General features: G+C 38.4%; 2 protein-coding genes across 10 annotated transcripts in view; both read right to left on the reverse strand.

Annotated features, from left to right (window-relative positions):
* Positions 1–16,115, reverse strand: part of LOC115584381 (C4b-binding protein alpha chain-like) — a 42,480-nt gene extending 26,365 nt beyond the window's left edge. For 2 of the 3 annotated variants that reach the window (XM_030421767.1, XM_030421761.1), the window contains exons 1-5: positions 15,983–16,115; positions 15,686–15,874; positions 15,401–15,500; positions 15,099–15,172; positions 14,826–15,005 (exon numbers count right to left, since the gene is read on the reverse strand). In XM_030421767.1, the coding sequence (XP_030277627.1) occupies positions 14,826–15,005; positions 15,099–15,172; positions 15,401–15,500; positions 15,686–15,874; positions 15,983–16,040 (601 nt within the window). In that variant the 5' untranslated portion in view covers positions 16,041–16,115. Of the gene's footprint in view, positions 1–14,825; positions 15,006–15,098; positions 15,173–15,400; positions 15,501–15,685; positions 15,875–15,982 lie in introns of those variants that run through there. The other variant, XM_030421764.1, reaches the window with a different exon arrangement.
* LOC115584383 (C4b-binding protein alpha chain-like) overlaps positions 1–25,285 on the reverse strand; it is a 53,488-nt gene that overhangs the window by 23,797 nt on the left and 4,406 nt on the right. For 3 of the 7 annotated variants that reach the window (XM_030421772.1, XM_030421770.1, XM_030421771.1), the window contains exons 6-8: positions 24,816–24,891; positions 23,806–23,863; positions 21,154–23,693 (exon numbers count right to left, since the gene is read on the reverse strand). In XM_030421772.1, coding sequence (XP_030277632.1) covers positions 23,809–23,863; positions 24,816–24,891 — 131 coding nt within the window. In that variant the 3' untranslated portion in view covers positions 21,154–23,693; positions 23,806–23,808. The other 4 variants (XR_003984532.1, XM_030421769.1, XM_030421774.1 and 1 more) reach the window with 3 other exon arrangements.

Here is a 25,285-nt window from a genome sequence, read left to right on the forward strand (position 1 = left end):
AACAACTTAGAGGGGCTGGGTGATATGGACTTAAAAAAATACAGCCATTTTCTAGTAATTCACAATATATGTCTTGATATTCTTAAATCTGCTCAAAAGAACATCTTAAATGCTGAACTGGGCCACAAAATCAGATATCTCAATAAATAACATTCATATAATTTTCAATAAATGATCACTAGTAACGTGGACACAACGACTGACTGGGTAAAGGTAAGTATTAGAATAAGAAGAAAACTCTGGTGAGTTCAGAAAATTAAATCACTTTAATGTATTGCAGGGTTTTTAGTGGCCAGCCTGGCCACCCAACGCAGAGCGTTAGTATTTGATAAATTCGGAATAAAACTCAATAACCTTATGTCTACCTCTAAAACCAAGAAAAGACAACACCAATGCCACATTACAATATCAGGGAACAATAAGTTAATATTGCCCAGCCCTACCACCTAGCAGAAGAAGAGGAAGAAAACAATGCAATGAGGACTACAAAAGACATTTTAAAATAGCCAAATATAGAGGATGTTTCCATAGTACGTGAGTGTATCAGAAATAGCTGAGATTACACTGTGAATATATTGAGAAGATTACATTTTTTTTAAAACACTTACTGGTACATGTTGGGGGATCAGGCTTAAATTTCCCATCATCTGAACATGATATTGAAGCTGATCCATTGAGTGTCAAACCATTTTGACAACTGTACTGTACAACATCTCCTCATCTTTAGGATGGAAAAAGACACCAAGTATTCATTTAGTAATGTATTTTGTATAAACACATTGAGACTACCAACCTTCACATACTGGCAATCTGCCCATCCACCCTTCTGCTCCACAAGTGATTCTACTTTTACCAACCAATCTGTAACTGTTGAAGGAAGTAAAAAAAAAAGTTTGACATCCGAAAGTTACTTTAAGGAAGATTTGATAAACCTTGTATTTCACATGACAACACTGAAAATTAAAGGGATATTCCGGTGTAGATTTAATCCATGGTCTAACACACCGTGATACAGAGTAAGACCCCCCCCCCAGAGAGATCTAGTTTTCCGACTGCTAGCTTATGTAGTTTTAGCAACCTCAGGAAACACCACACGATAACAATAGACTGCAGTCTATGCCTCCACCAAGAAACCGACATAGCCACAAATAATGCTCAGAACAGTACCAAACTTCAGAAACAGTACAAATAGGTTGGCAGCACATAGCTCGAGGCATCAAACATCTGCTAGCTTTGCTGGATTTCTCCTGAAAAGAGAACACAGCTCACCACACTCCTGCAGCAGCGTGCTCGTTGTGGGGAAGCCCTGACGATCGCTCAGAACAGCACCAAACTTCAGCAACAGTACAAATGGGGTACATTTGTACTGTTGCTGAAGTTTGGTGCTGTTCTGAGCATTATTTGATGGCAGTTTCGTGGTGGAGGCATAAACTGCAGTGTATTATGATCATGCAGTCTTTTCTGAGGTTGCTAAAACTACATAGGCTAGCGGTTGGAAAACTCGATCTCTCGGAGGGGGGTTTTCCTCGGTGTCACGGTGTGTTAGACCATGGATTAAACAGTGGCAAGCCCCACTGTGCAATCCACTTTGATTAGAATTTAATGTTTTTCCATTTGGAAACATTGGTGTTTCCTACATTATAGTTTACATTATAGTGTTAGAATACAGTACTCACAACTACATATCAAAACAATAATTTCTATGAACATGAATGATCTCAGTTTATTAGTTACCCTTGATTGCAAGTGATCTCAATATGATCACCGAATAAATCCTCTTTAAGGTGATCAATATATCCATTTTGCACTTCTCCAGGAGAGCCACAGTTTCTCCCTGCAAAATAGAAAACTCCCATTAGTATAAAACTCCATCCTTTAAAAATCACTAGATATCTTTATGGACTAATGACAACAGACTGGTCATTAGATAATGTAGGTTTTCTACATAAAAGAGCATTTTTATGATGATAAGCTGGGATTCACAAGAGGGCTTTGAATATGAGAATAGTGAATAGAAGGTGTTAATATTTACTCTGGCATTTCAGCATCACAGCACTCCAACTGCCAGCAGTACAAGTTATAGATGAGGACCCTCCTGCAGACGTGTAACCAATATCACATTCAAAGGCTGCTTGATCCCCATCGGAGAAAGTTGCTTTAAGAATGTATTCATCCTTTAAATTCATGTTGGGTCCTCCAGCAGGTCTGGCACAGTCCTGAGCTGTGATGAAAAATGAAGAAAGAGACAGATGAGCACTAGCAGTGAGGACAAGTGAACGTTAGACCAAACACCAGCTTGTTTATACTAAACACACATTTGTGTCCCAAGCTTATCTGTAACTCACCATGAGCAGTGATGGCAAATCCCAGACAGCTCAGTAGTAGGAAGTCAGTGACGCCCATGATGGCAACTGTAAAGTCTGACTGAATCTGGGAGATTTCAACCCTGCTCTGTTGTAAGAAGTGGGCTTGGCCTCACATACTGTGGCGCAGTTTTCTTCTAACTTAAACTGTGTGTTACGCCCAGGGCCTAGGGAGAACTCTGGCGCACATGAAAATGAGACTCCCCCTTTCCCATCCATCAAGCACCACCAGCAGAAGGTTTTATCTAAAAACACATCCCACACTCAAGCAGACATGTTGGTAGTCTGGCTGAGAGAGGAGAGACCACAGGAACTGGGAAGAGCTGGCCTTTAAACGTCTGGCTTCGAGTCAGGAACCCATCAGCTCCCTGGACAACCTATACTCACTCAAACACACCTGCAACCAATCACACACACTGAGGTAAGAGGGGTATTAAAGTAAAGAGGCAATTAAAGCGCATACAACATAATTGTTTATAAGACCTCTGGGATCGTAACACTGTGCCCGACAATTAATACCTCTTGGTATCAATTTGGCTATATTCATTTTATTAAAGTAGGTTTTTCAACATTTCCTCAGTCATGCAAAAGAGGAAAGTGTTGTATTTTCAGTGCAAAGCCATGTTTTTCCATCTATTTCAAATGCAGTAGTATATGACTATCAAATATATGGCAGAGATGACATGTGACAACAAAATTCCAAACAAAAGAAAGATAATTATTTTTTAAATAACCAGGTCATGGGTCAGAGGAAGTAAAGTGATGGCATCAGAGTGATTTTTAATTCTGCTGTTGAGTTATAAGAGAGTTTCACATTTCTCTCAAGATTTCATATGAAGCTTTCAGTTGACATCACTGGTATGACCTACGCTGTTAGAAGAGAACTGTAAAAAACATAAATGATAGATGATTTGGCTTGATGCCCTGAAGCAGCTATTTTGTAAAATTCCTTTTTTTGTGAATATACTGTACCCTGGTGTTACTATCACTGGTGAATTCTGTGGTCAACAACCATTGTAACACTAACACTAACACTGTAGCTAATGCATTCATAGAGCGTGATGTAATGGTTCCAACCCTGCTAGAGTGTGCAAAGAGATGTATTCCCCTAAGCGATAAGTTCTGTCTTTTATAAGTAATGTTCCTCTTTCACTATATTTTTCTCCTTCCTTCCCCAAAATTACAAAACAACCACATGAGAGAACAACCAGAACCTTATCTAATTTTTATCACATCAATTTCGACAACATTATCTCCGTGCCATAAAACACCTCACCGCTGATGCATTGTTTGTGCAAGGGATTCCTTTCCCTCAAGCATCTTGTGGGCCTGAGAAGATTTGTATGTCTTGGCTGACTGCATTTGGTTTGATAAAAGTTTACATTTTTTACAAGTTAGGTAATGTTCACATATCATCACAGAGCAACACCTAGTTTCTACTTTATTTCCCAGCTGCCATTGTGACAGTTCTCGCCTCACAAAATAGCTTTATTTCATTAGGAAAATTAATAGCTAAGTACTATAAAGTTGCAGTCTGTAGTTATGAGAAAAAAGTGGACTTAGCCAGAAAATTTGAACGAGAACAGCTGCCAGGTCAGTCCTTCTACCCCTCTGTTGCCTTCAAAGCCCCTCCCCACAGAGGAGCCTGCTTGTAAACATGGTAACAGAGGACTCCAGATAACCAAGATGGCGCCTTCACATAAGGTTGAATTAGTCCTGATTGTTATATTTCTGATCAATACAACTAAATTACGATGAGGAGTGCCTCATGCCGAGTCACTGTAAATATCCTGAGTAATAAACAAAATTCCTCACATCGCAGTAGACGGAGTTACAAGCTAAGTATTACCCGGTGCAACATTTTTGCCATGCTGCCTTTCTGAAGCATGAGTTATTTCCCAAAATAAATTCAACCACTTCAGAGTGTTCTAAACACAAACCAACGTTATAACTGCCCGGTTGCTTGAAAGACACTTTTGTCTTGGTATGTCGATTGCTGCTCAATGGCATATACCGATCCCTAGAATGACATACAGATTCTCGGAGTGGTAAATACCGATCCCCAGACTGACATACAGATTCTCGGAGTGGTATGCTGATATTATGCCGCTGTTATTCAACCGACACATGTGCGGTATGTGCCGCTTGAGATTGTTATGGCACTGAGAGACTGTTGGATGGGTTCCGCTCCCTGATGAATATGCAAATGTGATGCCACTGGGCTGGTTTGACGACAAGTACAGCCGTAAACATATACTTTTTTTTTTTCTTTATTGACAATGCTAACTTAACACCTTACCGCAAGTAATGTTATGTTGTTGGGATTGTAGGCACAGAGACAGTAATTACATGTGGGACTCTGACGATATGATAGTAAAGTAACATGTCTAAATGTCAGCCTACTTAAAGCTAATAAAAGCGCTAACATGGCTAATATTAGCCCATCCACCTTATAGCCAGTTTGACTAATCGATAGCAGAACTTTTGAGCCTGCCAACAAAACAATACTTAGTGATGGGTTTTCATTATTAAGGTGGCTGGGCTAACATTAGCCATGTTAGCTAAGGTTAGCGCTTTCATTAGCTTTAAGTAGTTTATAGTTTATTGTCTGAGTATACATGCCACTGAGAAAATGGGATTATTGGCCAGTGCATGTCATACCCCAGTACGATAGGTGGTACTGTACCCACTTTAACTAGTGATAACAGAGCAACCTCCAGCTGACCTCTTTACATCACCAGCAACAAGAAAGATGGCGTACGAAGAGAGAGACGAAGCTACATCTTTGTACATTTCGTATATGGTGTACATGATAATTACACAAACTAGATTCACAATGGCGCTCTTGCTTGCAGTTATTTTGGAGGAAAGACGTTGCCGTCGTCGTCGTCCTTCTACTTCCGGCTCACGGCCCCGGGAAAGACATCCCGCGCCTGCGCAGAACGCAAAATCGGATCCAACCGAACATATACATGCAGGAGTAATGCGACTATCAATCGAATAATCTAGGTGTTTTAATTCGACTATGAGAAATCCGATCCGGTTTTAGTCAGACTAAGGAATATACATGATTTTAAAAATCCGATCATAGTTGAACTTACTCAGTAATTCGGTTTTCTTGAGTGTCATGTTAACGCACTGACTGCCATTAACTATGAAAGTATATACTTTGTTTCAACAAAATAAAAAACTATTAAGGAACAGCTTGGATGCAGGTACTGTTTTTTCTTAATGCAGCTGTATTATCCAGTAAAATATTAGTTAAGGCCAAGCATCGGATCGGGACTCGGTATCGGCAGATACTAAATATTAAAGGCCAACACCCACTTGGAATGAGTCTGTCTTACTGAGATTGTACTCCCAGGCCCTCTCCAGGAGCCCTGCCAGAGTACAGAGCTGGTCCGTTGTTCCACTACCAGGACGGAATCCGCATTGTTCCTCGTCAATCTGAGGTTCGACAATCGGCCGGAACTTCCTTTCCAGCACCTTGGAGTAGACTTTCCCCGCGTCCGGACTTTCCCCGCGTCCGGTGGCAGACCATACCACCAGGCACTCGCTCACGGGCCCTCCATCCGGGCCTGGCTCCGGACGTGGGCAGGCTCTCTCGCCTCACTTGCCTGAGACCAATTTGCCTTGAAAGACCCTACCAGAAGCACATGGCTCCTGACAACCTAGCTCCCAGGTTCAGTGGGACACGCAAACCAGGGTTTGTGGTTCATGCTGATTACACTGATTACAGTAATTGGCCAGTCACTGTCTGTACGACAATGGTGATTTGCTAGAATGCACGCGGGAAAGTGATTCGGAAAAATGTCGGCGAAGGAGTGCTACGAGTCCGAGAGGAGGAAAAGGGGATTTCTCCCGAAGTGGAGGGATCAGTTTACCTGGCTGAACCACCACGACGGCGTAATGTATCGTGAAGTATGTTGGCAGTTTCGGGCGAAGGCTGACCATGGCTGCTCGTTAAGCGTGCGGCGGACAACCCTTCATCAGGCCCGCTTAACATCTGGGCAAGACGTGGAGACGGAGAACGAAAACAGCGGATCCAGAAACCAATTAATGCCGCATATCACATAATCAAGAGAGAGAGAGACTCACACAAAGAAGGACTCTCACAGACACAAATCTTTTTTTTCTCAATTTCAATAAATAAACATGAGTCTAAACGCAAAGTCTTTTTTCTTCAAAATTTTTTTTATTTTCAATATTTCATGGCTGGGCCACTAAAATTACACATGGGGCCAGTAAAACACGAATCTACTAGCCAAGCGGGCAGGTAAGAAAATGTTTTTATGTTGGACACTGCAAACCTCTCCACCATGATAAGGTGATGGTTGCCGGAGAGGTTTTAAAAGTTTTTTTCTTGATTATTATTATTACATTAAAACAGTAAATACAGATCACAAGGACACAAAAAGCAAACAAACATCTTTCACAAGTGACATACAAAGAACATTTTTTAAAAAAGCCAAACAAACAAAAACACTATTTGCAAAAACAAAAACAAAAAAACCACCACAATTTATCATCCTCAGTCTTTTAACCAAGGCCTTAATGTATTCCATTTTCTTTCATAATCCTTGATCTTTTGCTGTCTATTTGCGATAATCAAAAAGGAGAGAAAGTTAAACAATGTCAGAAATTCTTTTCCTTTCAGTTCAAAAATAAATCTCTTACCCAGTGAAATAACTGTATTTAAAACATTTGGACATCCATTACTTAATTCACCAAAGATTACTGTTTGAGGGCACATTGACAACACAAGGGAGTTCAAGGTTCACCATTTTTCCAGGTCCATCCAAAACATAGCCACATATGGACAAAACCAGAAAAGATGCAACATATCTTCAATTTCAGTTTTACAGAAACAACAGTTTTGATCCTCTTGTAACCCCCAAATGCAAAGCATTTTTCTTGTGGGCAAAATTTGATATAGAATTTTAATTTGGAAATATTGTGATTTAGTATCTATAATAGAATTATAAGTTAGATTATACACCTGTCGCCGTGGCAAAGGAGTATCAAATATCCCCTCCCAATAAGATTGAAATTTATCCGGCTCCTTATTCAAATTATATGCCCTCAAGAAAAACTTGTACATAAAAGGGGTTTATCTTTTTCCCTTTAAGCCACAGGTAATTTTGTATAAGAGGTTTACATACCAACAATTTTCTTTTTGGAAAATACTGGAAATGTAGCCATGCCTGTATCATATCTTTAAAAAAGTGGGTATTTGAAATCTGTGCAAACATAAATAAATTATACTTAAATACTGGGTGTATTTTGCACAAGAAGCAAGAGGAACTCCAGTTGGGATTACAATATATTTTCTGTACCCAAGAGGCTTTTAAGGACAGATTCAGTGCCGTAAGATTGATTAATTTAACACCTCCTTCATCCAAAGAATTATATATATATTTCCTCTTAATCTTTTCTTGTTTATCATTCCATATGAAATTCAAGACTAATTCATCATACTTCTTGTAAAAAGCCTTGTTAGGGGATGGAAGAGACATTTACAAATAAGTAAACTGAGAGGTACACAGTGAATTAACAAGGGTGACTTTCCCAAATAAAGATAATGTTGTTGATTTCCATGGACATAACACTTTTTTCATTTTTTTAAGTTTGTTCTCAAAGTAAATTTTTACCAGTTCATCAATCCTTTTTGGAATATGAATACCAAGTATATCTATAGGTCCATCTGACCACACCAATGTTGAATTACATGAAAGTGTGAATGTAGTTCCATGTAGTGAGCCTAATCGCAAAATAATACATTTATCATAATTTGGCCTCAAACCAGACAATTCTGCAAACTGATCCAGATCTTTAAGTAATGCATTCAAATAATTTTCTTTGGGTGATAAAAAAAAAATTGTATCATCCGCGCATAACGAAATATTTGATTCTAACCCATAATTACTCAAACCTTTAATATTGATATTATTCCTAATTTTAATCGCTAATGTTTCTATTACTAACAGGAACAAATATGGAGATAGTGGACAACCCTGTCTAACGCCTCTAAATAATAACAAACTTTGTGATAAATGGCCACTGCTTGTAATTCTACTTAATGGATTATTATATAGTACTCTAACCCAATTTATCAAGAAAATACCAAAATTGAAAAATTTCAAACATTTCTTAAATGTACTCCCATTACACTGTATCGAAAGCTTTTTCAAAATCGGCCACAAAAATTAAACCAGGTTTCTCTCCTTTCTCATAAAGTTCAATAATTTCCAAGAGATGTCTTATACTATCCCCAATAAATCTACCCTCAATAAATCCATTTTGATCTTTATCAATAATTCCATGCATAACCTTTCTAATTCTAGAGGCGATACATTTAGACAAAATATTCTGTTATCACAACACAATAGAGTTAAGGGTCTCCAATTTTTTAAATTTAACTGGATCTTTGTACTGACCATTTGCCTCTTGTTTTAGAAGAAGAGAAATCAGTCCCTCTTGCTGAGTTCCAGATAATCTACCAACCTCAAAAGAATAATTGAAAGATGCTAGAATGGGATCTTTTATATAATAAAAAAATATTTTATAAAATTCAACTGTTATCCCATCTAGTCCAGGTGATTTACCTGATTTAAAGGAATTTATTGCTTGACGAAGCTCAATCTCATAGATCATACCTTCACAATCTTGTTTCTGTAAATCTGACAACTTTTTAGGATAAGAGTCGGGGAGAAAGGATTGGTAGCGGTCTGGAGATGGACAACTCTGTTCTACTAGAGTGTAAATATTTTGAAAAAAGGATTTTTCTTCCTCTAAGATTTTTATTGGCGATGATAACACGGACCCATCTTCAGTCTCCAGTCGAGTAATATTTTTCCTTGTTTGATTTCTACGAACCAGTTTTAAAAAAAAAAAATCAGTACATTTCTCAGCCTTCTCCATCCACGTAGCTCTGGAATTAATTATAATGCCACTAGCTTTTTTATGGTAGAGTCTCTCTAGCTCTCTATGTTTATTTTCCAAAGTAGCATATATATCTGAAAAGGTTTCACCGTCCTCATCAATTTCTTCACTTAACTTTTTAATCTCTTGAATCAATTCATTTTCATAACGTGTGTTCAACCTATGTTTCCAAGAAGAATATTTTATGCAGTATCCCCTGAACGAACACTTAAAGATTCCCATACAATATGAGGGTTAGCACTACCAGTATTAAACATTAAAAAAATCTGAAATAAATGTTTTTGTATTTTCAACAAACAAATCATCCTGTAGTAAAGACAAATTAAACTTCCAGAAACCTGAACCTCTATGAAAATCATCATTCATCACTTGGAGGGTTATAAGTGAATGATCTGAACACAAATGTTCACTTATATCAGTCGTAGATGTCTTTGAACATAGTGTGAAGGATATAAGAAAATAGTCACTACGCCATGTATATCTAATTTTTGGGGGATTTTTTAGTCGCCGTATATCAGTTAAATCAAGGGAGGACATCAGGGTCTGGATAGCTCCATGTGCATGTGGATGATAATTAACTGAAGAATTTCCAGTCCTATCCATCATGGTGTCCAACACTGTATTAAAATCTCCTGTAATAATAATATTAGACCCACAATCTTTTAAATTCTGAATGGTCTCTTGAATACATTCAAAAAAGTGGCATCATCCCCATTTGGTGCATATAAATTAACTAAGCATAATCGTAAAGATTTAATTGTGCAATCTACAATAATCCATCTTCCTTCTGTATCTCGGAGAGTTGTATGGATTACATAATCAAGATTCTTTTCAATAAGGATTGATACCCCCCTTTGATTGCTAGATCCATGACTAAAAAAAATATTTCCTCCCCATTCTCTCATCCATTTCATTTCATCCTTGATACAGAGTGTGTTTCTTGTAAACATAATATCAAATGTACATTTATCTTTTAAGCCATTTGAAAACCTCATTTCTTTTTGTATTGTTAGCTAACCCATTACAGTTAAAACCTCCCTATAACCAACCTATTTATGTCCCTAGACACTCTTTAATAATATTAAACCATCACATACAAAACAAATACACACAGGTCTACTAAAACATTTCAAATAATCCAAACAAAAAAACAGTAAGAACATAAAAAAGACAGAAACACACAACATAAAACAAAATAAAAATTGGGTGGTCAGCCGAGGCAAAGCCACCTTAACACGTGTGTGGAGGCCATCATTAATGTTACAAAATATCTTACTCACTTATATGGCAAGCAAATCAAATCCCTATTTTCCTCTTTCTATAATTCATCCTTACATTATTATCCTCTTTATCTATGAGTAGCCTCCTGTCATACAAGACCACCATATTTAAATGGGCATGGGTAATACAGTAATTCAGATATCTGAAGATTGTCTCTCTCTTTTTTTTCCCCCTTTCTTTCATTGCATGTGTGGGTAGTCTAGTTGGGGCCAAACAGCCACGGTGTGATTTCTTTATCCTTGAACAGTCTACCGTTTATATAAAGTTTGTCTACAATGAGTCTTACCGCATCTTTCTTCTACCGATGCTCTTTTAATTTGGGGATCAACTTTCTCCTTCGTGCCACAATTTCTGGAGGGAATTGGTCGTTCACACCATACGGCTTACCCGCCAGGTGTTTGCTGAAACTTTTGACAAAAGTTTTATCCTTGAATCGTTCAAACTTCGCCATCAATAAACAAGGCTTTCCTTGGTTATCTCTATTGCATTGGAGCCTATATACACGATCAAACTGGATTTTTTCCACCATCTCCACATCCATCAGAACTTTTAAAAGTTAGTGTTGGGCCGTGCACAGTTAGGTGACAAAGTTGCACATTGAGCAATCACCACATGAATGTGCGCAAATGACTGAATGTGTCACTTTGTTCCTTCTTGTCAACCCAAATAAAAAACATGACACCCTCAGAAGTCCTCCATAGTCTACTGTGATATAACCACGCTGTTCTTCTGAGGCCATCATCATTTCATTTGGGTCAACATTATCTTGCTAATTTAACTTGCTCTACTTTTCAAATATGAAGTTGTAACTTACCTCCCATAACCACACCTGTAACTTTTCCACCACTTAATGTGCCTGTTTAAAAAACAAGGACAGAATTGTGTCAAACTGTCACACAGTGGTGAGGTTTGTGTCGTCTGGGTTTTTGTCTTGTGAATTTCCTGTTTTATTTTGAAAGTCTAACTCCCCTCTCGTTTCAGGTCACTTGCCCTTCCTCCTGTGTCCCTGGTCTGACGTCATCCCTGATCCCTGATTGTTTCCACCTGTTCCCCTCTCCCTCATGTGTTAAATAGTCTGCGTTTTCCTTTGTCTTGTGCCAGAGTGTTTGTGTTCATCCTGCATCTCCAACCCTTGTCTCAAGCTACGACTACGCCAAGATACTGTGTTTGTATTTCTGTTTTCTTGATCCTCTTAAGTGAGTGACTTTTTGTTGGTAATTTTTTCAGTAAAGTGAAGTTTAAGTTTATAACACTTGTTTGCCTCTGGTGGAGTGCCTCTTTTTGTTTCTTAACTTTCATAGATATTGATAGAGTAGTTTTGTTTATAGCCTTGTCTTCCTCCTCTTTGTGAGCTATTTTGTTTTTTTTTTTCTTTGGAGGTCTTATGCCTCAGTCTGTTTTGTTTCATGTTTCTTGCTTAGCAGTTAGAGATTGTGGTTTATAGCCTATTTCTTTAAGTCACGTTGCTTAAAAGAGTTCAAGTAAAGGAAATATATTTCGCAATAAAACTTGATTGAATTACTTTAATTCTGAGTCCTATCTTCAGCCCAGGCCTGACAGAAACATTGGGTTTGATAAAACCATAATGCTCATCTGCTGGTATGGAAGCCTTGAGGTGCAAGGGAAGAAATGTTCGTTTTTTGGTAATCCATTTACTAAGCTTGATCCAAGTTGTTTTGTCTCTTGTCTTTTTGACCGGCAAGGCTTATCTTTATGGGTTCCTTAATTTGTTTTTGCAGGAAACCAAATGGAGAACTTTTTTTTTTTTTTTTTTTTTTAATTTATGTTTGAAGCCGAGTGGGAAAACAATTTCAATACTTTTTTTTTTATTTTTTTCCTTCATGTGTTAAACTTTTTCTTTTTTTCCTGGTGATCTTAAATTAAGCAGTCAATTCAGAGTGATACAAGGCTATAGAGTTTTATATAGGATTAGGCTTGATTCATTTAAAGGAGCCTAGGAGGTATGCACTCTATTGAGTGCCAAACTTTATTAAACCTCCTAGCAAAAAAAATGTAATAAATTAAACACAAAATGCTAATCTTATCCAAAAAGAGACACTACAATTGGCTGCACTTACAGAATATTCTGTGATTAGCGTGACAGTATGTTTTGCTCATGTTAAAAAATGACTAAACCAGCTCCAACATTTGGGGGGAGGAGGTGACCACAGACCTGCCTCACATGTCAGGGTAGACTCCCCTTCCATGGCATAGAACAATTCGCACTTGAACGTGACCTTATCATTGGGTCTGTAAGGGGATCCAGCATCATTAGTCAGGTATCCATTTTCAACGTGAGGCTTTTCACAATTGATGCCTGCAGACGAAAAAAAAAAAAGTAAATGGAAACCGATACAATTCGGAATATATTGATTGTGGTCAAACAGAAGAAACCCACATCAGGGTGTAAAGCAAAGAAACTGCAAACATTTCAAAGTGAAGAGAGCAACATGGGTTATATTCCCCCATTCAGGTTTAGGTAATTTTATATCATGATAGCTGTATGCTGTACGTTGTATACTGTGGTAAAATAGTACCATATTCTGGAAAATCTAATGGGAAATTTCAAAAAACAGAAATCCATAAACTGATCTATTGAACTCAGAACCTTACAGATCAAGGAGAAAAAAAAAATACCATCACTAGGGTCATTCAACTGAACAAATTGCACAATTTCATTGAGGGAACACACTGTATGGCTTCAGATATTTCTGTAGTATTACTGCCATCAGAGATGTGGTTACATCACAGAAAGATCAAGTGTGTTGTTCCAGCATTATGTGGGAAGCACATGGCACATATGAACAAAAAGTGTTTTAATGAAAGTGCTACTTCTTGTCTGAAGGTATGGTACGGTACTAAAGGGTAACCCCACCAATTTTACACATTAAAGTGTGTTTATACATCTCTGGGAGTGCTGCTGCATATGTGAAAAAGTACTATGAAGCCTTTTGTGAGTCCAGAGGAAGTTGCATTTAAGATGACTGACTGCCTCCAGTGACTCTGGCTGAAGGTGCATGGTGAGAAATCAACCACATTACAGGTAGCTTCCTCTGGTTTAAAAAAAAGGCTCCTTGCTACTTTTTCCACTTATGCAGTTAAATCCCCCCATGACCTTAAAACACACTTTACTGTCTGAAATTTGTGGAGTTACCTTTTAAGCCCGTAACATGGACCACTGATGCAACTTAAAATCTTCTTTATTTTGAAAGCACTATTAATATAGTCTGTGAATTTTTTTTGTCAGAGGATAAAGACAGAAGACTTTTCAAAAATTCAGGATAATCCCATTAGATATATATATTTTTTTCTTATTTCAGCATTTTTAAAATCAGCAATGTTTTTTCTTCATTTGCCTTTCATCACATAAATAAACAAGGTCCACTCGCAGAGGAGCAACACAACACTTTTTCAAACAATGGTGATAGAGCAACTTCCTGACTTTTTAAAACTGTATTTAACAACCTAGAGGGGCTGGGCGATATGGCCTTAAAATGAGACGGACATTTTCTAGGCAATATAGCAATTCACAATATACGTCTTGATATTTTTGAATCTGCTCATAAGAACGTCTTAAATGCTGAACTGGGCCACAAAATCAGATATCTCAATAAATAACATTGATCTCATTTTCAATAAATAATCCCTAGTAATGTGGACACAACGACTGACTGGGTAAAGGTATAAAAAACTCTTATATCAGAACAATAAGTTAATATTGCCCAGCCCTACCACCTAGCAGAAGAGGAAGAAAACAATGCAATGAGGACTAAAACGAATTTTAAAAATAGCCAAGTATAGAGGACGTGATGTGATTACATTCATCACATGCAAGAACATGATGACAAACAAAACAGCGTGACTTTCATCTACAGAAGTAAATCCAGTAGTTTTCATTTAACTTACTTTCACATCTTGGAAGTCCAGGTGACCATTGACTGTTTATCTCACACGTCAAGGTAGGCTGCCCAACCATTTTTAATCCAGTTCTGCACCTGTACGTGACCGTAGCCTTGTATCCATGAGGTGGTCGAGAACCACTCACCTGTACAAGACTTGGGATGCCAAGATGTTCACACTGAACCCCTGCAGGCAAAGAAAATTAAAATGAGAACAATCACATTTGTAAAAAATCTAAATCAAAAAATCTTTTCCAAAATATGTGACAGTATCATAACCAGCTGAGATTACACTGCGAATATGTTGAGAAAGGTTGAAAGAAAATGTAAAAACACTTACTGGTACATGTTGGGGGAGCAGGCTTAAATGTTCCATCATCTGAACATGATATTGAAGCTGATCCATTGAGTGTCAAACCTGTTCGACAACTGTACTGTACAACATCTCCAAAGTCATAGGAGTCTTTGTATGGGGTGAAGGTGGCATCCTTAACCTGAGGGGCCTCATCACAAGTCACCACTGCAAAATAAAAATGACATTTATCAGGATGGAAAAAGACAGCAAGCATTTATTTAGTAATGTATTTTGGATAAACACATTGAGACTACCAACCTTCACATCTCGGCAACCTGTCCAGCCACCCTGCTGCTCCACAAACAATTGTAGATTTACCAACCATTCTGTAACTAATCAAGGAAGAAAAAAATAAAAGTTTTACATCAGAGAGTAACCTTAAGGAAGATCTGTTAACCCTTGTATTTCACATGACAATACTGAAAATTAAGGAAGCCCCACTGACCAATCCACTTCAATCAAAAATGTAATGTTTTTCCATTTGGAAACATTGGTGTTTCCTACATTATATTTTACAAAATAATTTCTATGAACATGAATGCTCTCAGTTTATTAGTTACCCTTGATTGCAAGTGATCTCAATATGATCCCCGAACAAATTCTCTTTAGGGTAATCAATATATCCATTTAGCAATTCTCCAGGAGAGCCACAGCTTCTCCCTGCAAAAGAGAAAACTCCCATTAGTATAACTCTCCACCCTTTAAAAATCACTGGGTATCTTTAACTAATGACAACATACTAGTCACTAGATAATGTCGGTTTTCCACATTTTTATGATGGTAAGCTGTGATTCACAAGATGGAATCAAATGTGTGAATAGAGAATAGAAGGTGCTGATATTTACTCTGGCATTTCAGCATCACAGCACTCCAACTGCCAGCAGTACAAGTTATAGATGAGGACCCTCCTGTAGAAGTGTAACCAGTGTCACATTCAAAGGCTGCTTGATCCCCATCGGCAAAAGTTTCTTTAAGGGTGTGCTCGTCCTTTAAATGCATGTTGGGTCCTCCAGAAGGTCTGGCACAGTCCTGAGCTGTGATGAAAAATAAAGAAAGAGACAGATGAGCACTCGCAGTGAGGACAAGTGAACACCAGCTTGTTTATACTAAACACGTGTCCCAAGCTTATCTGTCTAACTCACCATGAGCAGTGATGGCAAATCCCAGACAGCTCAGGAGTAAGAAGTCATTGACGGCCATGATGGCAACTGTAAAGTCTGACTGAAGTCAGAGAGTTTTCAACCCTGCTCTGTTGTAAGAAATGGGCTTGGCCTCACACACTGTGGCGCAATTTTCTTCTAAACCAAAACTGTGTGTTACGCCCAAGGCCTAGGGAAAACCCTGGCGCACATGAAAATGAGACTCCCCCTTTTCCCATCCTCCAAGCACCACCAGCAGCAAAGCACTTCTAAAGGTTTTCTCTGAAAACACATCCCACACTCAAGCAGACATGTTGGTAGTCTGGCTGAGAGATGAGAAATGTTTATAAGACCTCCGGTGTCATAACACTGTGCCCAACTTTGAGAGCACAAAAGGATACAAGCAAACAGTTAACAAATTCAATGTCAATAAAGCATTTATAGCCGTCATCAAGTCAAAAAGTCATTTTTAATTTTCGACATGGCTTATGAGGTCTTGGGCTGAGGGGCACAGGTGCATTCAAGACCTCACTTCTTCTCAGAACTTAGCAAACTTCCCTTAACAGCTTTGGGTCTATATGATATTTTACATGACATGGGTCATTCTATGATAATGTATATTTTTCTGTCCCCAGCCTTTACAGAAAAATGACACCTAAAAAACATCATATTTCATATTTTTTAATAAAACAACAGGTTATTTGTACAATTAATACCTCTTGGGTCATCAATTGGCTATATTTATTTGTTTTTAATCAGTTTTTCATCATTCTCTCAGTAAAAGAGGAAAGTGCTGTATTTTCAGTACAAAACCATGTTTTTTTCGTTCATTTCAAATGCATTAATGTTAACATAACAGGGTTCTCCCCAGAAATTTTTAGTATAGCGGCGCACCGTCGGGGGGGGGGTGCAAACGCTCGTCACTGTCAGGGGGGGGTTGCGGGGGACGCTCGCTCGATCATCGCCGTCAGCCGGGGGCTCGTCGCCGTCAACCGGGGGACGGACGGACGCTCGTCACCGTCAATGGCGGCAGCCCACAAACACCCGCTATAAAGTAGCTAACATTGTTGAGTATAGCGGCGCTGACCTAGCGGTATAGCGGCGCGGCGCCGCTGTTCCACCATCTGGGGAGAACCCTGCATAACTTTCAAATAGTTATGTTAACATTGTCTCCTGTCTCACCTCAAATCTGGACCTTTTACCGCAGCACCATAGAGAACGTCCTGACATACTGCATTAAAGCCTGGTATGCCAGCTGCTCTGTGGCAGACAGGATAAAGCTGCAGAGGGTTCCTGTTCAACCTCATTCCCTCTGGCATGAGGTACAGGTGCCTCAAAAGCAGGACAAACAGACCCAAAAACAGTTTCTTTCCCTGGGCCATCAGGACCCTGAATTCATAAAGACTATGTCTGAGTGTAAATGATGTATATTGTTTATCCCCTTTTAACCCCTTTTATGCTATTTTTATCCATTTCTGTTGTGATATCTTTACTGCACTGACCAGAGAGGCACTGCAATTTCATTGTATACTTGATGTGCAAGGACAATAAAGTTCATATTCTATTCTATTCTATTCTATTCTATTCTATTCTATTCTAAATATATGGCAGAGATGACACATGAAAACAAGATTCCAGACAAAAGACAATGAATTATTTTTTAAATAACCATGTCATGGGCTGGAGGAAATAAAGCGATGTCATCAGAGTGATTTTTAATTCTGCTGTTGAGTTGTAAGCGATTTTCACATTTCTCTCAAGATTTCATATGAAGCTTTCAGTTGACATCACTGGTATGACCTACGTTGTTCGTAGACAAGTGTAGAAAACATAACTGATAGATGATTTGGCTTGATGCCCTGAAGCAGCTATTTTGTTACCATCACCGGTGATTTCTGTCCTTCATATTTCCCAGCAAAACTTTGAAAGCCAAAACCCAGAAACAACAACCATTGCAACACTAACACCAACACTGTAGCCAACGCATTCATAGAGTGTGATGTAATGGTCCCAACCCTGCTAGAGTGTGCAAAGAGATGTATTCCCCTAAGCGACAAGTTCTGTCTTTTATGAGTAATGTTCCTCTTTTACTATTTTTTTCTCCCTTCCTTCCCCAAAACTACAAAACAACCAGATGAGAAAACAACCAGAAACTTATCTTCAAAGTTGCAACAAGGCACTTGGACTTTTTATCACATCAATTTAGACAACATTATCTCTGTGCCATAAAACACCTCACCGCTGATGCATTGTTTGTGCAAGGGATTCCTTTCCCTCAAGCATGTTGTGGGCCTGGGAAGATTTGTATGTCTTGGCTGACTGCATTTGGTTTGATAAAAGTTCACATTTTTAACAAGCTAGGTAATGTTCACATATCATCACAGAGCAACGCCTAGTTTCTACTTTATTTCCCAGCTGCCATTGTGACAGTTCTCGCCTCACAAAATAGCTTCATTTCATTAGGAAAATTAATAGCTAAGTACCATAAAGTTGCAGTCTGTAGTTATGAGAAAAAAGTGGACTTAGCCAGAAAAATTGAAAGAGAACAGCTCCCAGGTCAGTCCTTCTACCCCTCTGTTGCCTTCAAAGCCCCTCCCCACAGAGGAGCCTGCTTGTAACCATGGTAACAGAGGACTCAGGATAACCAAGATGGCGCATTCACATAAGGTTGAATTAGTCCTGATTGTTATATTTCTGATCAATACAACTAAATTACAATGAGGAGTGCCTCATGCCGAGTCACTGTAAATATACCGAGTAATAAACAAAATTCCTCACATCGCAGTAGACGGAATTACAAGCCAAGTATTACCCGGTGCAACATTTTTGCCATGCTGCCTTTCTGGAGCATGAGTAGCCTAACGTTTCGTTTCGTTTCCGTTTTCGTTTCGGTCGCTTGAAAGACACTTTTGCTAACCAGTTGCTATAAAGACAAAAGCTAAACACCGGAGTTAGCATACAAGCTAACAATCGCCATCATAGCCTTGTGTTTAAAACATGGAATGAAACTTATATCAAGCAGGTGTCTTTACCTGTCCAGCAGAAAAGCGGCTAACTCTGCATCGCTCTTGAGTCCTTACAAATCCCGCAGCTCCCTCCACCTCTGAAATGACGCTCAGATGTTTATCCTAGTTTTCTCTCTGGCTCGGTCCAGTTCTTTGTTTTTACACTGCTTTTCTTCATCAGTCTTCTTATTTCTTCTCTTTGCCGTGGGCCACTGCGGGGCATTTTTCTCCTCTGTTGGCTCTCCACGATTGTTTACAGTTTGAGCTTAAGCTAACCAGCACGAGCATGATTGACACTCTTTGGACACGCCCCTTGGCTCTGATTGGTTGTGTTGATTCCGGAAGCGGAGGATTCTTGCAAACCAAATTAGGGGCTACTGGGTGGAGCCACAGACAGCTGACCTGTATCTTTTTGGTTTTTTTAAAGATTTTTTATGGCATAGACACCTTTATTAAGCAGCAGACAGATAGGAAATATGGGAGAGAGAGCGAGGGGGGATGTGACATGCAGCAAAGGACCTCCGGCCGGAATCAAACCGGGGTCGGCTGCTTTATATGGCATGCGCTCTAACCACTCGACCACCTGCGCGCCAGCTGACCCGTATCTTATTCAACTGTCAGATCATAACAACATTTTAGCAAATATAACAAAAAATAGTTACAGAGTACAACTTAAAGTACAATTATGATGTACTTGTACTTGAGAATTTTCATTTTTATTTATCATCTATCATTTTTTTGAGAACTTTATTTACTAGTTACTTTGCAGATTCCATGCTGTGTCAGGGTCAAAGCAGCACTTTTGAACTTTAATTCATTTTAGCGGCATGGGATAAAAAAAAAAAAACAATCTAACCATTCCAATCAGAAAAATTCTGACTATAGGATCCAGTAATCGACCCGACTGATAATCGATCAACCTCAAGAATACAACAAACAAAATTATTATACTTTTGATCTATTAACATATATTTTAAGAAAATCACCTTTTTTATAATTAAGTACATTAAATATAAGATATTTGTACTGCCCGTATGAGTGACAAAAGTAATATTTTAACACAATATCTTTACATTTACCTAAGTACAATTTTATCACAAGTATCACTTATCTACAACACTGATTGTGTTATTTTCTGAGCAAAAATGTGGTGAAAAGTTATTTCTACTCTTTAAATTAAGAACTAAAGCATTTGTGGGCCTGAGATATTTCTCAAATCTCAAATAACGACACACATCTTGACCCAGACTCAGAATCACCACCTTATCAGAGAACCTTGGTATAAAAAATACAGCGACCAAACCAATAACACAGGAGCTGATATGACTTCCAAAGAACGACCACTGGAAAATGCAGGTCACTTAGCCAAATGGAGCATCCGTCCCTAAGCGAGCCCCCCTCTTCCTCTCGACTCACCTCTTTCTTGCTTCTGTACATTTGATTACAATGCACAGAAATATCACTAAGAACGCAAAAGATCCCAAGCGGAGCAGTAAATACCAAAATGGCTCTCTTGTCTATTTTGTGGAGCTATTTTAAATGAAAAGTTCACCCAACAATTAAAATTCACTCACCATTTTCCTCACTCCCATACCGATGGAAAGTTAGGTTGACTTTTGTAGTCAACATATCTCTGTGGCTTTGTGAGAAAACAGCATTGCAGAATTCTCCTATCCATTTGAAGTAACTGAAAAACCTCAAGATGGTTCTCTACAGCTTGTCTGCCATAATCCAGAACTAATCAAGTCCCAAACTGATTTGAAAAGACCTGAAGTCTGATCTGAAGTATCCTTTGACAAAAAAATCCATTCTCACCTCCCAGTTCATGTCGTGGATTTGTTTGTTTAACTTCATGGTACCCTACAGAATCCTATGGCTGTACCCAAAATACCATTGAAGTGACTGAAGTAATTTCTCTGGTATTGTACTGTAACACCACCACCACTAGATGTCCATCTGCCAACTTGATCAAAGCATCATTTAGACAAATGGGGTGAAGTCCACCAGGTGGCACTGTAATAACAGGAAATGTTAGGGGATGGATTTTTTTTATCAGTTCTCAGTTTGTATTTAATTCAATAAGCTTTCTAAAAGTTTTTATTTTATCATAGCATGTCTAAAATATTTGGGGTGAGTGTGACTTTGAGCTGGAAAAACAAAACTCCAATATCAAATCCACAAGTTTAATTTCTAGCATTTATAGGCCTTAAAGTTAACACATTTTTCTTTGTCTCCATATCAAAGAATTGATTCAATTATTGCTGTACTATACATCATACATTGCTGTATTATACAAGCTGACTTGTGCATAGCCGCATTTCAGATGGCTCATCTTTCATGTTTGAATAAAACAACCAACTGTCTGTTCTTCTCTGTCTCTGTAAACTCCCTTCATCTAAACATACAGAACCATTTCTAGATGTAATACATTGTTTAAAATATATAATCATTTTTCCCCTACTGCAAATGATATCAGCTCATTTGTTTTCAATTCAAATTGTTTGTTTCAAATTGAATTTCGGCTCATTTCACCATTCAGGAGAGATGAAGAAGACTCAGAGACATTGAGATAATTTATAAAGCATGATCATGGAGGAGCAAAATAACAGCAAGTCTGTCTTCACAGTGTGTTGCCATGATAATCTTAATGAGTCTTCCCCAATGTCCAATTATATGTTCCCAATTATATCTTACAGCTTCAGGAGGCAGTGCTTCCATGGATGGGTTATCTGTTTAACAACATGGCAACGGGGGTGATGCAGAATTCCCCCCGACCAGAAGACTATGAGGTAAAATAGGTCAGAGACACTTAGTCTGTAAACATAGATCGAAGGCCTCCTTACGGGGTGGCAGGAATACCGGCATTCACTTACATTCAAATCAAATACAAAATCAATTACATTTTTACATCTTCACACAGTTCAGCATACAGAAATTGTGCTATATTTAAAAAAAATAAAAAATAAATTAGACAGCATTTAAAAGGATCATATAAAACACTGCATATATTTGATTCTTAGGCAAAAACAGATTAATACAATAGATCAACACATTGTAATTATCTAGGTTTCTTAGATTTAGGTAGGGGGCCGCTACCTTGGAGAGGTTACTAGCACGATCACAAGATGGCATGATGTTGTCTTCTGCTGCAATTCCCTGAGTTGATCTTATTCATCGCAATTTGTTAATTTCTTACAATATAATATTAAGGCAAACAACAAATATAAAAGTATAGCTGTAAACATTTGAAAAAAATTACTAGTGCACTTATTACTGAATATCAAAACATCTGAATGAAATTGGATTGGAATCATTTTAACCATAAAATAAAAAAAAAAATCATCATAGTAATGTAAACCTGAGGAAAAAAATAGAGAATGATATCACAGTGACTTTGTGTGTGTCATTTCAACTAACCGCACCTTACACGTCTTCATCATCAGTTCGCTAGATTTGGATCAATAATATTCCATCACTCTCCTTATCCAGACTTTAATGTCTGTACAAGACATGTATGACCTCCTATTGTAAGGAGACATAATGTCCTGGGAGAATCATATTTTTCCCCAACAGATATGACACGGTATTGATGCACAGACGTATTCAGGGCGACAGCTTCTAAATGTGTGACCAATTTGGTGTAGATTGGAAAGTGTATGTTAGAGTTATAAGGACTTCCTGCTTTATGGCGACGCATCGAAATCAACCGCACATCAGGGATAACGGAGGCAAAAGATTTTAATAACTTTTCATCTTCAAGGTCTGAGAATGATACTCACTGACTATGAAGTCTTTGGTGTTAAATCTGTAGAAGTTTATTAAAGTACGAGGTAGACAAATGGCGACTATTTGTGGTAAAATCTCAACTGTGAATCAAAATGGCAGACTTCCTGTTGGACTGAAGGTATGGGTCCAACAGGGTTTTTTGTGTGTCTGGTCATGATATATATGCATACCGAATGTTGTGAGTGTAGGTGCATGTAGGGGGCGGGGCTTCAAGTTTGAAATCTTTCAGGGGGTTCCGTGGAGCCATCTGGTCCCTGAAAAGGCCCAGACCCGAGCACATATCCGTGTTCGTGACTCGTGATGAATGTGCAAACTTTGGTGTGTGTAGGAGTTTCTCTGTATGAACAAAATGGGGAAAGGCCATTAGGGGGCGCTACTGAGGTGTTGTGCCGCACCTGAGGGCAGTTGTTATATCAAATTAAAATACTCAGAGTTTGAACCTTGTGCCAAATTTGGTGAGTCTGAAAACATCCTAAAGTCCTCTAAACTGTGTTGGCAAAATAAAAATAGATGCACGCCATTCAAGATGGCTGACTTCCTGTTGGGGCACAAAATTCCTCAAAATTAATTCCAGGCTGTATCGATGAGACCTCTAAGTCCTGCAAATTTCATGAAGATCAAATAAGGTTTTTGGTCACATGACCCAGCGTTAGGGGACATTATGAGTCTATAGAGTTTTTATAGTATAAATTTTTTTACCAGATGTGACATGTGTAAAGAGTGTGGCGAGTTTTGAGGTAGATGGTAGGCGGTGGTAGGAGGGAGGAGGTAGACTGATAGTGTTTGGTACAGTTTAAAAAAATATATATATAAAAGCTTCTGCCCACATTTTCGAACTTCGTGCTCAGAACTGGTGACTTGTCCAAGGTGCCCCGCGAGGCTTGAGTATTGCCAGTTGGCTGCTCCCTCAGACTTACAACATCCTGAAAAGAATAATGGGTTATAGAGGATGGACAGATGGATTCTTGCTCATCATTATTTGTTTATTTGGCATAAAATAGTTAGATAGATACTTGAGGTGGACCACCTTCTTACCGTTTAAAGTTCTTCCTGTTCAGCGTTTGTGACATTCCCCTCTTGTCTCTTCTGACGGCTGTAATCCAAAATGATCAACATTAATGTGTATGTATGAGCAGGCAGACAAGGAGCAAGCTAAACTCCCTAATCACCTACAAGATTATAACACCCAGCTCCAAAGAATACCTCAGAGAGACACACACACACACCCAACAAAAGTGCAAATAACTATTTTGTATTCATGTCATTAGGCCTGGTGTTCCAAAATCTCAAATAAGGATAATTTAAAAAATACAAATACTGCCATTAAAAACCAAGAGATGAAGCAAACTTCAGAGTGTTCTTCAAATTATTTCTTATTTGTAATTCAAATGTGAAGAACACACCTCTTCAGCAGACAGAACTTTGTGACACTCTCCTATACAGCTAGTTTAGTTTTACACAAAACCAACGCTGACAGTACGTCTCAGGCTGATATCAATAACAGTAATAATCTTTTAGACTCTACCTTAGGAGTACATGTGACACATTTGCATCTGCTAATGTGTCACATGTACTCCTAAGGTAGAAAAGGAGATGATAAACACAACTAACGTGCCTCATCTTTCATACTTTAACTGGCTTTATCAGCAATGCTACATTTCGTTGACCTCCACACATTTGAATGTGTGTCAACACTTCATTAAAGCCACCATGCAGCACTTGGGGTAGTGCTTTTTCGACTGAGTGACATACAGTTCTGTGTAGGAGAGTGTTTGAGGGTTTATTACAGCGCCCCCTATGACAATGTTGACAATGTGGTGGAGGAAAAAACCCTTACAAGTGCACAAAACTTCAACATGCAGAGACAGAGACAGAAAGACAGAAAGCTTTCACAGTATGTAAAATACAGACTAAACACAAAGCAAAGACATGAGAAAAAATGTGGAGCAGCCATGACAAGGATCAAGCACTGTCACTGCCATTAATTGTTAAAGCCATTCATAGGGTTAATCTGCATAGTTGAACAAGACATTCAAATATATTACCGATTTTTCAGAGATCTGCAGATGCGTGCTCCGACTCCAGAGCGATCGCATACATAGGCAGTGGCACCAGCACCAACTATTATGATGAGGAAAAAGTTTAAAGATGATGATTCAAAAAAGGTGGTTGGCATTAAGGGGCTTCAGTACAAAATATGTACAATATATTTGGGTAAGATTCCAACCAAACTTGGCCAACATGACGAATACCTTCTTCAAATACTGCTTACAGCTGTTAAAAAAAGCCATTACCAGAATATGGATGATTAAAGAACCCCAACAAGATCAGGGTTGGTTGGGATAGTAAATTAAATATACGGCACATAAAGGTTGACTTTCTTCCTGAATCTTTGTATTGATAAATTTAACAGTTATGGGAAGAAATGGTTACTATATCTTAATACAGCAGGGAATAAAAAAAAAAAACATTAAAAAGATCCTGTAATTACATATTTAACTACTTACCTTTATGT

This window comes from Sparus aurata, chromosome 7 (assembly GCF_900880675.1).
Source record: "Sparus aurata chromosome 7, fSpaAur1.1, whole genome shotgun sequence".
Classification (NCBI taxonomy): Eukaryota; Metazoa; Chordata; class Actinopteri; order Spariformes; family Sparidae; genus Sparus; species Sparus aurata.